Here is a 13,077-nt window from a genome sequence, read left to right on the forward strand (position 1 = left end):
TCTAAATAAGTAAGACTTCTTTGAAGAGAAAAAATTGGCAGGCAGAAAATAAACTGGAAAGGAACCACGTAACAAAAACATCCATTCTGTCAAGCTGTACCAATTGAGAAAGATGGGACAAACGTGTGGGATAAAACGATTAGACCATCTACTTGGTTATTTTCATTCACCAATATTAAATAACTGGCAGTGGCATTGCAAGCAATTTCAGCTGATTCTTTCAGAGTCTTAGCACTTTAAAATGACAATCAGTATTAGTTTCAAAAGCTTAGGACTCCTAAGTACTTGAGGACACACCCTATTACTTTTCCCTCCTGGGTTTAAACTATCACAGAGGAGGAAGTTTTGAATCAAAGTGTTTATGCTTTGCCACCTGACAAGCTTCTGTTAGAAATCTGAACCTCTCACCTACTGTCACTTCCAAGTATGGACCTGATATTATGCCAAAGTGCATGAAGAGCCAGCCTACCAGCTGCAGATCACCATCTTAACCTTGTAATTTTCATGTATCCTAAATATCACTAAAAGTGAAAACTACAGTGTACTTCATTCTCATAAAAGTTATAAATTTCATTCAATAAAAGCTACTGCTTCTTAGTCTGGGTAGTTTAATACAGACAGCTCTTACACAAACTCCTAATTATACCAAGGGTCTGAATAATAAAGAGAAAAACCACATAGTATTTTGAGGGACTCCATGTTTATAAATTCATTAAGGATCTCATCTCAATGAAAGAGTGTAAATATTAAGGGACAAGTGATAACACCACATAACTTGAGTACAAAAGGAAAACACTCAAGTTCACATTTAGAATACTATGAATCATACACCCTTCAGAACTAACATTCAAAACATCCTCCTGCGCTTAGAGCATGGAGTAAGTGGCTTGATATGAAAGCATTAAAACAGGTTTCTACTAACTATATCTTGTCTATATAAAACAAAGTCAAAGCCTATTTACAAAGAGAAAATACTCCCAAACTAATAGCCAATCCATCTTCGAGTAATGACCAAACAAAAACCTGAGTAAGTTCTGATAACCTAGGTCCAAACTCTTGTTCTTAAATGCACACAATTATTCTCAAACACATCACTTAATATAGAGAATTCGTGAGATAGAGTCTGAGAATTCACACATACAAAATTTTACCAGACTCTTGAGACTCCACAGTGTGAGGACTCACGTGATTAAAATGCTATCTGACCCAAAGATGCTAGCTATGTAGTGGTTTTACAAGGCTGGAAAGTAAAATTTCAAAGCATACACTTTTTTCTATATGAAGTTTTAAAATCCAAACGTGAAGAAGTGTAATGTGATCAGGCCACATTAAAGATTTGCTAGAGGAAATTAAAGGGTAGGAAAGGAATGTTTTTAAAACATCTCTGACAATGTGAACTATGCCCTTGGCACACTTGAACTTCTAGAATGCTTTATTAAAGTGACAATACCAGAGACTCCTAGCATGTCTACAGAACTAAATTCCTTAAATCTTGCTGATGAAGATTACTTTCTGATTAACCCAAGAAAGTAAAAAAAGTTTTCAGAAACTTACAGCTATGACTCATTTCATGAGACCATGATATACTTGAGACCTTGTACTTCCAGAGATTATGATATACTCAAAACCTCATGCTTACAAAGTAGCCAAAATAGGGAACAATTTAATATTATAAAAAACTTTTACTTTATAAAATAAATCATTTGGGAATATCTTCAAACAGAATTTAGCTTACAATATATTGACTAATGTACTTTCCAGCATACATTTAGCTGAAAATTTGAGCTCACCTGTGCCTACTTTCAGTGTCTTAAAAGAAAGCAGTAAAAATGGGGGTATATGAAGAAAAAGTCAAATAACAAAAATCACTATAACAGTACAGGTTAATAAATGAAGAAATCAAGAGACAGTTTCATTAATTAATATATTTTCTGCATTATAGTTAACATATGTACTTTCTTCGTGTCACCTTATTTTCTGTTAAGTATTGATATTTTGTAATATTCAGACATGAGTACATTTGAACAGTCTTTTGCAATAAATATCATAAAATAATAGAGATTCGCATAATAAATATTCTTTACAATAAAAAAGTTTAACAGACTTTTGTCTTAAAAATAGTCAGAATTCAACTTTGTGATTTATACATAAAATATACAAAAAGCACCACAATTTGTGGTTAAGGCAATGAAAACACAGAAAAGATTAGCATTACTCAGCTGTTAACCAACCAAGGGGCCAAAAGGACTATTGAGCAGCCAAGATCACTCCAGGCAGCACAGTTCTGTGACACCTCTAGATTGATCAGCTATAGCTATCAGCCTCAGTTATCCAAGTGCCCTCAATGACAACAAAAATTTGGTGAAGAACGTGGGGTGTGGAAGGAAGGTGGTTGTGTCCTTCACAAATAGGAAAGCTAGAATAAGGACGAGCAAGATACAACCAACATATCTCCAATGTGAAGATTTACGATATAAAGCGAAGCTAAAATCACGTAGAAAGCAGAGAGGGGAAAACAAAACGTTTAACACCTGGCACCTCCACAGTAAGATAATATCAAAACTGAGGGGAGAGAACTTTGAAAGACAAAAAGAAGGGGGCAGTGGTTAAAGAAAAAATTTTATGCTATAACAAAAATATATCTCCCATTCTACTTAAGGGTCCAATGCTAAGATAGCCCTAATTGGAGACAGATTTAACACATAGCTTATTTAAAAGCAATTCAACAGTTGCTTCTTTAAAATAAATCTCCCTGTTCCCACAGTACCCAATCAAAAACAGCTCTAAACCACTGTAGTCTGGGTTATGTGTATGTGCACACATACAACTTTGGAAAGTTGCTTGCAGGACAAAAAAGGCTACACAGAAGCCCACCAGCTCTCAATACCCTCTCGAGTGGATGTAGAGGCTCTTGTCCCAAGTGGGAGCCAGGTGCAGTTTCACAGTCCACTCTAGCTGATGACATCCGCGAGAGAACAGTAAATCCGTGAGTCAAACCTTGGGAACAGAGGAAGAGAAGGCAGGAAGCAGGAAACAACTCTAAGGGAAAGAACATCAGTATCTAATAGGATCTTTTTGAACAGCCATAACTTGAAAGCTAGAAGTTCAGAGGTCCAGACCCAACCCTCCAAAAATCATGACGGTTACCCTGACCCCGGGAAGGGCAGCTCTCCAGCTTACAATACACAGTGTTGGAGTTCTTACATCTGCACCCTGGGCGATGGATCCAGTCATAGCACCCCCTGCAGAGCTTCAGGCATCCCTTGGCAGGAGGGTAACAGAGTAAGCAAGGTAAAAACAGAGACATGGCCCATGCACAGGTATCTAGAGCAGCAGTGTGACTGTGAACAGGAGCAAGGATTATCCGAGTAAGAATCTCCTTCGTCGTCATTGGAGCAGTGGTAGAAGATGCCTTTGACTAAGCACATACAGGTTCCATACTCCACCATGCTCTCGGCAGAACAGAGGCACTGCCGGTTGCAGGCCAAACAGGATGGCAGGGTCCTGGGAGCTGTGCATTCCCCACACTTGCACTTCCCACACTGTTCACAAATGAACTTGTGCCGTGTTAGGTCCTCTTTCAAGGAACCCTTCAAGTCATCCACAATCAGTTGCTTGGGCTGGGTCCGAATCACCCTCTCGGACCTGTGACCAGGGACTGGTCTGCTTGGTGGTGACCTTCCCAACAGTCCCTGCTCAGAAGAGGCACTGCTGTTGCTCCCAGAACTGGCCGCACTTCCAGTGCTGGTTGATCTGCTCAAAATGGGGCCCCTGGCAGGATTTGAGAGTCCCCCATGTCCCAGGTGGCTCGTAGGTCTATGCTCATAGTTGTTATTCACATTAATTGGTATGATTTCATGAGTCCTTTCATGCTTTTCTTGTCTCGGTGCTGTCCGAGGAGCAGGTCTTTTCACCACGGAAGGCCCCTCTGTGTATTCATTGCTGCCTCTGATGGCCTTGATTTGGTCTAAGGACAAAATAGCAGCAGGCTGAATCTCTCTCTCATAGTCTAATCTCTGACGGCTGTCCAAAGCAGGCTGCTGGATCACAACTAAGGAACTGCCACTGCCATGTTGATTTTGGGGATCCATGTGTAGTGATCTCGGATTCTGGCAATCAGTAGAAACCTGGCATGCATCTGAAATCCTAAAAAGGAAACCAAAATGGGAAAAAAAAAAAGAGAGAGACAAAGCAAATAAATAACAGGAAACATTTTTTTTGGGGAAAAAAATCCTGTCAAGTCACAAATTGCCTAAACCACCTGGTTATGATCTCCTTCATCAGCGGATTACAATGATGCTGGGGTCCTGGCCAGAGTCCAATTCCAAGAGAGGCTATGGACCACATCATAGAATAAGAATGTAAGCAAGAGTCCATGCCATAAAAACTAGAAGTTTTTCCAAGTTTTTAAAAGTGGAATCAAGAGGAAGTAATGCCTTCCTGTTTGCAAATCTCACAATTAAAATGGAGCTTGCCTTCATATGGAACACTGACTATAAGCACTGGACTAGCTGTCATCTGAACAAAGTTCACTGTCAGTTCATCAGTGTTTTTGCGTAAAAGAAGAGATCCATTCTTCTAAAAAAATCAAGAATGGCTTTGGTGCTGTTGCCTTCTTGTTATTTGTGTGCTACTACAAGCACTGGCTTGATGAGCAGGAAATTAATGCAGGTATTTGCAAAAAAACTCAAGAGATTCAAAACTAAAATGGAATCTCAAGTCATTTTCAGTAAAAATTGGGATTTTGATGCTCATTCACTTTTCCTCAATGAGACACAGAAATGAGCACACGAGGAATGCAAGAGGTCCTGGTGTTTTATAGCCACTACAATATATACAAAACTCAGTGCACAGTTCTGTGAATGTTAGGAGCATTCCTACTGGAAATCATGAAATGACTTTCTTAAAAGCTTAAATAAGGGCTCACTCACATAACAAGATAATTTTTATGCACAAATAAGCGTTAGGCCTTTAAAATAGTGTGGGGAAATCCTGGCTATCTTAATTATCTGTATTTCCTCTAATTTAAAAATCCTCATTTAGATGACGGGGCCTTCATTTTCAAAAGTACTGCCAGCTCTGAATCAATGCGCCTCTTGTAATAAAATAAGTACTCTAACATCCAGATAAAAACAAACATCTATGTTTCCATAAAAGTCGTAGATTACTAATTTATGATGTCTTCTTCATTTAAAAAAAAAACAAAAACCTGCCAAGCATAAAAACGTTTCCCTTCTCAGTCAATGGCAAACTAAAATACTTTTCACACAAACACCTTCCAAGTCTACAGATTCAACCCAACGGGAAGAATGAAAAGAAAAAAAAAAAACCCACCCACACACACACACACACACACAAAACCCTGCCCATTCTCCACCAGGACTCTGCGCCAAAACACTCGGTGCCGGCTTAAGGAGCGGAGCAGAAAGCAGGGCGCCCCGGGCCCCTGCCTGGCGCTCGGTGCGGCACCGTGCCGGCGTCCCGCGCCTTCGTGCCGCTCGCCCCGCGCGCGCCCAGCGACACGGTCCCGGCCTGCCGCTTGCAGTCCCGAGGTCCCCGAGGGCCGCTGGAGGCTCCGAATCCTCCCTCGTGCCCAGCACCGCCACTTCTTAGCCCAGGGCTTTGCGAGCACGGGGGGGGCGTGGAGGGGGCTCCCAATGTCCCCAGAGTCCTGCACAAGGGGCCCTATCATCCCCGCCACGCGCAACTTTCATTCTGATGGCTGGTACCAAGTCCACGCTGGCGGGGGGATTAAGTCGCCCAGCTCCCACCCCGACTCCCCCCCAACGCACAACACCCCAACACAATCTACCGCCTAGGACCCGCAGGGAAAGCCCCCCGGGCCCCGGCCGCGCGCGCACACGCGCCCCGGAGCCGCGCGGCGGAGCGGCGTACCTGTGCGGGCACTGCCGTCACATCCCACGCGTCCCCGGGGGTCTCCAGCACACACTCTGCGCAGGGCACCGAGGGTCGCGGCCACTCGCGCCGAGCCTTCCGAGCGAGCCCGCGGCGGCGGCGGCGGCGGCCGGCGTCTAGGCGAGCGTCCGTCTACACGGCACAGGACACGCCGCCGTGGCGGAGCGCCGGGGCAGGGGCCGCAGCGGAGCGTCGCCGCCACATTGCCCGGTTACGACGGCGGAGCTGCGCCCTCTGCGATCCGCGCTGAGAGGAGCGGGGAATAAACAGTGGACGGAGAGGAAGGAAAAGGAAAAAGTTATGAATGAAAACAAGTTTTCTCTCTCTCTCTCCCTCTAGCTCCGGCAGGAGGCGGGAGGAGGCTGAGGTTACCATTACCTCAGGAGGGCGGACTTCCCCACTGTTAAAGTGGCAGTGCCCTCGCCCCTCGCCGCGCCCCAAACAGGCTCCGCGGTGCACGCGGGTTCTGTCCCGGGGTGGGGGGCTTCACCCCCTCCACGAGCGCGCGCACACGGTCTTTCCCGACCCCAAGTCCGAGCGCGGACTCCACCGCAGGAAGCCCGCTGGGGGCACAAGCCAGGGCGCTCCTGCCCCCCCCCAACCCAGGGAAACACCCCACGAAAGCCCCCCCCCCCCCAATCCATCTTTCGCGTGGAGACTGCAACCTGGGCCACGGCAACGCCCGCTCCAAGCAACCAGGCACCGGAAGACCCTGCCTCGTCGTTGTCCCCGGCCGCGCGAGGTCGCCCCCCCCACACACACCCCGGCTGCCCACCCCCGCCGCCCTGAGCCGCAGCCCCCCAGGACGCGAGGGGCGGCGGGCGGGGCCTGCGGCGCGCGGCCTCGGCCCTCCCCGGCCCTCCCCCTCCGGTCCCGGAGCCCCGCACCTGCCGCGCCGAGCACGCCCCGCCCGCCCGCCGCGCACTCACCTAGGCCGAAGCGCTGGAGGGCAGCCAAGCCGAGCGAGCCGGCCCGGGGCTCGGTGCGGGCGGCGTCGTGCACGCGCCGCATCAACCGCGGCGCGCGGGACGAGCAGGCATCGGCCAGGCGGCGAGGAGCGGGCCCGCGCGGCCTCCCTCGGCCCCGCCGCGGCCGGGCAGGAGCGCTCCCCGCGGCCCCCTGCCGGCTGCGGACAGCAGTTGTGCGGCCGCTCGCCTTCGGCCGGGCGCGCGGACCTCTCAGGGCGCTAGTAACATCCACCTCGGGGCCGTGCCTCTGCAGCCCGGCTGGCCGGAGCTAGCTGGTCAGAGTCCCTTCGGGAGGCCTCTCCGAGCCTCTCAGAAGAGCGAGCAGGGGCGCGGCGGAGAGAAGAGTGCGTGACGGGCCGGCCGAGCGGCACGGTGTGCTCGGACCACAGTGTACTTCTCGGGTCCCGATCGCTCCTGGCGGGGAGGGACGCAGGGGCGGCGGCCTCCTGACGAGTGAAAATCCACGTCACGGGCGTTCGAGACTTCACGGCGCCCGGGACAGCGCTCGCACAGGCGTCGAGCGGGCGGGTCGCGGAGCCGCGGCAGGCCCCGGCCGGACCCCGGAGGGCACGCGCCCGCGAGGCGGCCGGGTGGGGGGTTGTAGGGGGGGTTGTCTGCCGCTTTGGGGAGAGGGGGCTGTGGAGGAGCGAGGTTTGGGGGGGTCCTTCTCAGAGAGAAAACAGAGACCGGCGTCGTCCCTTGTGCCCCGCACAGGCCGAGGCGCTTTCTCGGTGCCGCACGCCGGGCAAGTGGGGGACACCGTGTGTCCGCGGGCAGCCTCTCCCGGAGAGCGCTCGGTCCCGGTCCTCCGCCCCTGCGCGTCCACGGCCGGGATCCCCGCTACAGGGTTCAGAGAGAGAAACTCAATGAATTTCCTTTCTCCCCAGGCCCTGGGCCGCCCGCTCCGCCGGGCCGAGGGAGCGGGCCGGGCCGCCGGCCAGCTCTCGCCCGCCGCCCGCAGCCCGCTGCCATGTGCCGCCTGTTGCTGCTGCCCGTGATTGACAGGCCGGCGCACGGTCGGCGTGTCAGCGGCGAGCCCAAGTAACATGCAGACTTGCACGTTTTTGCCCAAGTGCTTTGCCCCTCTGGAATGCCTGGGAGTTCAGACCACGTTCAGGCAACGCCTCTGCGCACTGGAAAGCAGTACGCAGGGACGGGAAATTTAGGTTTTAAAGCCTAGCTTCTCTCGGGCTTCGGTCGCCAACAATGCCTTAAACAAACACGCAGTTGGTCCGCATACCGAGCGCCAGCCCCTCTTCGGCATAAGCGGCCCTGTGTTTCACGCGTCCGACCGCTCCGACCTTAAACTTGATACTGTTCGGTTTAAGGGAAAAAAAAAAAAGTGAAAGGGACCCTGCTTTTTCGTTTAGTGGCAGCATTTACGTTAAGAGCATTTAGCAGGGGGAAGGCTGCTGGTGTTTTGAAATGCAACCAGTCCTCTCGGCTCTAAAGCGAGTTCAAAGACCTGTGTAGTCCTTGCAAAAGCCCACATTTCTCACCTTACCGTTCCTAAAATGTCTACGGAAGGAAAGGAAGGAACCGGCTCTTACCTAGTGCAAAGATTGCAAATTGCTTTTCAGGCACATGTACAGCGACTGTAGCTGTTCCTTATCCAGGGCAGGGAGCTCTGTCTGCTATCACTCTGCAAACCAGTGCGTGCTTTACAGAGCGAACCCACTCCCGCTCCGCAGAATTTCAGCTCCTCGCCTCCACCTCCACCTCCACGGCAGGACACGCCTCCAGTGATATCATGTGTCAATCACCCGGGCCGCCCGAAAACCTGGAACAGGATTTCCTCAACTGCTGTTTCCTCTTTCGTTTGTATGTACCAGCTTGGAGGTGTTGCCCTATTGACTCGTGCAATACACATCCTCTGAAGATTCGGGATTGCCTCTACACATTCTGCAAATGCAGTCTGTCAGAAAGGAATGCATTCGAATTTAGCTATCAATCTTTCCTTACTCATCTGCAAGTGGAAGAGTTGCTGGACTCCACCCTTCAAGTTGAACTAGAAAAGAACTGTGAACAACAAAAGATGAAAAAAGTTGTATGCCAAGCCATCACTTCTGATCAACTGCAGGGGAATGTATATTGATATTAAATAGTTGATAATAAGACATTCCAGTTCCTATTTAAAACTTGGGAAGAAGTGAAATCTTCGTTTCAAAAGGTGGCACTCGTTGCAAATGTTAATAGAACGAGGTGAAATTTCCTGCTGTGGGTTTTTAAGTAATTACCTTTAGCTTGTGATGCAATTTTCCAGAAATTAATCACATGAAGAAAAAAACCCAAATTCCTTACACTTTGTAATGTATTTGTATCAGTTTTGCAAAAAAAAAAACAAAACAAAACAAAACAAAAACTACCAACTTATCTATTTTTAAGAACCAGCTAAGAGTCAATTAATTAAAATAGAAATAATTTACCAAGAAGTTTTATAATTAATAATTTTATGTGTCACTGGAAGCAAATAGGCAAGAAACTTGCTTTTTCTTCCTTGTAAACTATAGTATTTCTAGGTATTCATTATCAGAATCATGTAGTGCATACTATAATGAAAACAACTGTATGAAATCTAAGGTTCCATTGAGACTTTTAAAATATACTTGAAAACTAAAAACATAGTTAGTGGGAAGGAAATATTTTTCCAGGACTGCCTATATCAGAGATAGCTTAAAGTCTTTGGCAAAACAAAACAAAACGCTGGAATCTAACTCATATGTAAATTTGAATATGGAAATTTTCACTTCAAAATAATTTTTAAAATCTTTACAATAGCAAGTGATCCTTTAGGAACTTTTTTCTATACTGGACAAATGTTTGAGAACTCAAAAATTTAAGTTGCATTTGGAATAGCTTCCAAGGCACCTAGGGCATTGCTAAATATATCATTAACTATGAAAAAGCATCACTAGACAATAAAATTGAACATGAATGAAACCAAGAAGTTCCATTTTCACTCTTAATAGTATGGACTATATTAAAATAGGCTCTTTTAAGGCATAAAATCGGTTTTATTGTATACGTATTCTAATTTTTTCATAGATCTTGTTAGATTTTGGACTATAATAATGTTTTACTAATGATGTATAGATTTCTTATGAATGTAAATGATTTATAGTAGTCAAACCAGAAATAAATCACCACATCAGAGTATGTCATTTGATAACTGTCTTTCAGTCATCAGCACAATTTGGGGATGAGAGGTCAGTTCACCAATATGTCAAAACCAGGAGAGGGAGCACTGAACATTCCAAGTCCATAAATCCTACAAAAATATATTGGAAACATTTCTATTATAAATACACTTCCAACTATTTTAACCAGAGATGTACTAAAGAATTTTCAGTACTTTTAATTATACTAATAAATAATATTCATGAGATTTTTATGTAAAACATCATCATCATAGGTCAAGTTCTGTTTAGGAATCAAATATTCTGCTGCACAGAGTTGATTAGTGACACTTCGCATCATTTAGCATTAAAAGGCATCAATATATTTTTCTCTAAATATTACAAATAAATATAAGTAGATCCTTGTCAACCCTGATCTAGGAGATATTTAAAGAAACCTGTCTCTCTTTTCAGTTGCCTACAACTATAAGACTTTGTACAAATTCTAGATTTTTAGCTTAAAAGAAACACAATTCTTTACTTAGTAAGTTTAGTAACAGTGTACCCTTGGCTAGAAATTGGTAACTGGAGTATAAAATTCTTCTGAATATAAAAAATAATGTAAATATAAATGAGAAAATGTTATAATTTCTACTGCACTATATGAAGATATGTCTAAATAAAATGGAATGGAAAGTGAGCCATAAGTTGTTCTTCATTTTCATGTGAAAACAAGATTAACCATCTCTTCTGCTGATTTGGTTTTGGAGAAAAAATAAAATGAAATAAAAGTATGGTAACTGCTTCTAAAAGATAGTGATTTAAAAAAAAAATTAAAGTATAGAGTACCAGGAGGCTTAGCTTGTTCGTTTATCTACTTTATTCTGCCAAAAGCATAACCATAGATGTATCCTAAGCTTTTGAAAAATAATCTTATTAATTCTCACAATGTTTCTGGGAGGTCATGATCAACTATATTATTCCATTACATGACTAATTATATTATTATTCAACTATAACCTTTTACTTTGTTGAGAAACAAACACACAAACAGAAATAATCAAAGAAGTTGATGAGTTAGTCTGTAAGAAGCTAGCACATCAATGAAGAACCAGTAATGGAAGCTAACTTCTCTTTACTTTCCTTTTAGGGCAATAGTCACTATATTACTCTACTTCCCAAGAAAAGCTGGCAAGGATAGGCCATTTTATTTTCAGTTTCCTTTTGTAAACAGTCTCTGTAGTTGACAGAAATAGAACAACCTATCCTGTAAATTTTCCATAAACATCTCGTCATTTTCAAAAGCCCGCTTCTCATCCTACTGCCCTATTTGAAATACTAGTGTTCTGTATTGGTCTCAAATACGGTAAGTGGACAAACCAAGCAATACATGAAGTGATTCCATTGATGTGTAGAGTTTCTGTCAGCTCTGTAATTCTATAGCTCATCATCCGTGTGCTTTGTCCCGGGTGATGGTGTTCTTCTGCAACTTTTAAGAAAGAAAGAAATGTGGATGGAAAGGCTTTACATGGGTGCCCTCCATTCCTTGGGTGCCTTAGTCCTGCACAGAGAATCAATGATGAGCATTCAGACAAGCTGCATCCCTACCATATATCAAGGATTTTACTAATGAACCCCACATGGTAAGGTTGTATCAGGAAATGGTTTTGCCCTGGAACAAAACAGTCCTCATTTCTTATCTAGTCAACTGAGTAATAAATCCTCTCTTCGTTCCTCCAGTGATGTTAAATGTTTCCCTCTGAGCCTTGACTTGTTCTTCATTTACATGAGGAAACAAGATTAGCCCTATCTTCTGCTAATTTGATTTTTGAAACAAGAAGTGAAATGCCCCTGATAATTTTCACCTGGTATCATCTTTGATTCCAGTCTTCTAAAGTTACTAAGATCTCATTTTCAGAACCTACTGCTATCATCATCTTCAGAGACAAGCACATAAGAACCTAGGTGGATTTAAACTTCTAACTGCCACCTCCCAAGACAGAACAGCAAGAAAATAAAATCATGTTTTCATTAAAACAAAAACTTAAAACATCTCCTGGGGCTTACCTACTTTAATCTTTATTTCCTACCGAAATAACCTATGCCAAAAGCTACAGTTTAATCCTTTATCTGTGAAAAAAAAAGTAGAATATTTATGAATCAACTATGGGCATGCCCTTCTTTAAGAATGTCTAATATTGAAAAAAGAAAACATTGAACTTAGCAGAGTTTTTCTTTACAAAGTATTTATACTTCCAGTTTTTCTTAATTTGTAATTTTCTGCTAGCTTTTTAAGTAATTCCATTTGTAAAAACATTTCAAGTGTTCTATAATAGCTGATAGGACACATTTATTGAAGATCTGTGTTTTGACTGTCATCCTCCTACTCCTATATTGTGGTTTATACGTTTAGCTAATGTGCCATATTCACCAATAACGCCCCCATGACCAAGGTTATAATTAGGAAACCCTCATGTGAAGATTACCAGATGTTGGATCAGAAGATTGCCAAGTCCTGGCTTTGCCACCTTCTAGCTACGTGATGTTTTTTTATTTTTTTTTGACAGGCAGAGTTAGACAGTGAGAGAGAGAGAGACAGAGAGAAAGGTCTTCCTTCCGTTGGTTCACCCCCCAAATGGCCGCTATGGCCGGCGCACTGTGCCGATCGGAAGCCAGGAGCCAGTTGATTCCTCCTGCTCTCCCATGCGGGTGCAGGTCCCAAGCACTTGGGCCATCCTCCACTGCCTTCCTGGGCCACAGCAGAGAGCTGGACTGAAAGAGGAGCAACTGGGACAGAATCCGGTGCCCCAACCGGGACTAGAACCCAGGGTGCCAGCACCGCAGGCAGAGGATTAGCCAAGTGAGCCGCGGCGCCAGCCGTGATGTGCTGTTAATTTCTTGAGCCCTCCATCTCATCAATAACCTGAGGTTGTCATTAAAGTTTCATTAAAAATTTTTTTAAAATGTTTGAAATGACTAACAGCTCTTTTGCCTTCCCACATCCTAGTGCTGCTGAAAGACTCCATACATGTACGAGTGCTGTATAAACTTTAAAGTTTAGTATAAATTATTAATTA

General features: G+C 44.9%; 1 protein-coding gene across 1 annotated transcript; it reads right to left on the reverse strand.

The window, feature by feature from the left end:
• Window positions 1-3,212: 3,212 nt before the first annotated feature.
• Window positions 3,213-6,450, reverse strand: SPRY1 (sprouty RTK signaling antagonist 1). Its single transcript, XM_062199662.1, has 2 exons — window positions 5,896-6,450; window positions 3,213-4,146 (listed from the first exon to the last, which is right to left on the reverse strand). The coding sequence occupies exon 2, from the start codon at window positions 4,089-4,091 to the stop codon at window positions 3,231-3,233; it is 861 nt and encodes a 286-aa protein (XP_062055646.1). The 5' UTR covers window positions 4,092-4,146; window positions 5,896-6,450; the 3' UTR covers window positions 3,213-3,230.
• Between the last annotated feature and the right edge of the window lie 6,627 nt (window positions 6,451-13,077).

The sequence above is a fragment of the Lepus europaeus genome, chromosome 8, assembly GCF_033115175.1.
Source record: "Lepus europaeus isolate LE1 chromosome 8, mLepTim1.pri, whole genome shotgun sequence".
NCBI lineage: Eukaryota > Metazoa > Chordata > Mammalia > Lagomorpha > Leporidae > Lepus > Lepus europaeus.

What these genes read in the sequence shown, in the direction of transcription:
- SPRY1 (XM_062199662.1), bottom strand. Translation starts at nt 4,091, where the DNA reads ATGGATCCCCAAAATCAACATGGCAGTGGCAGTTCCTTAGTTGTGATC.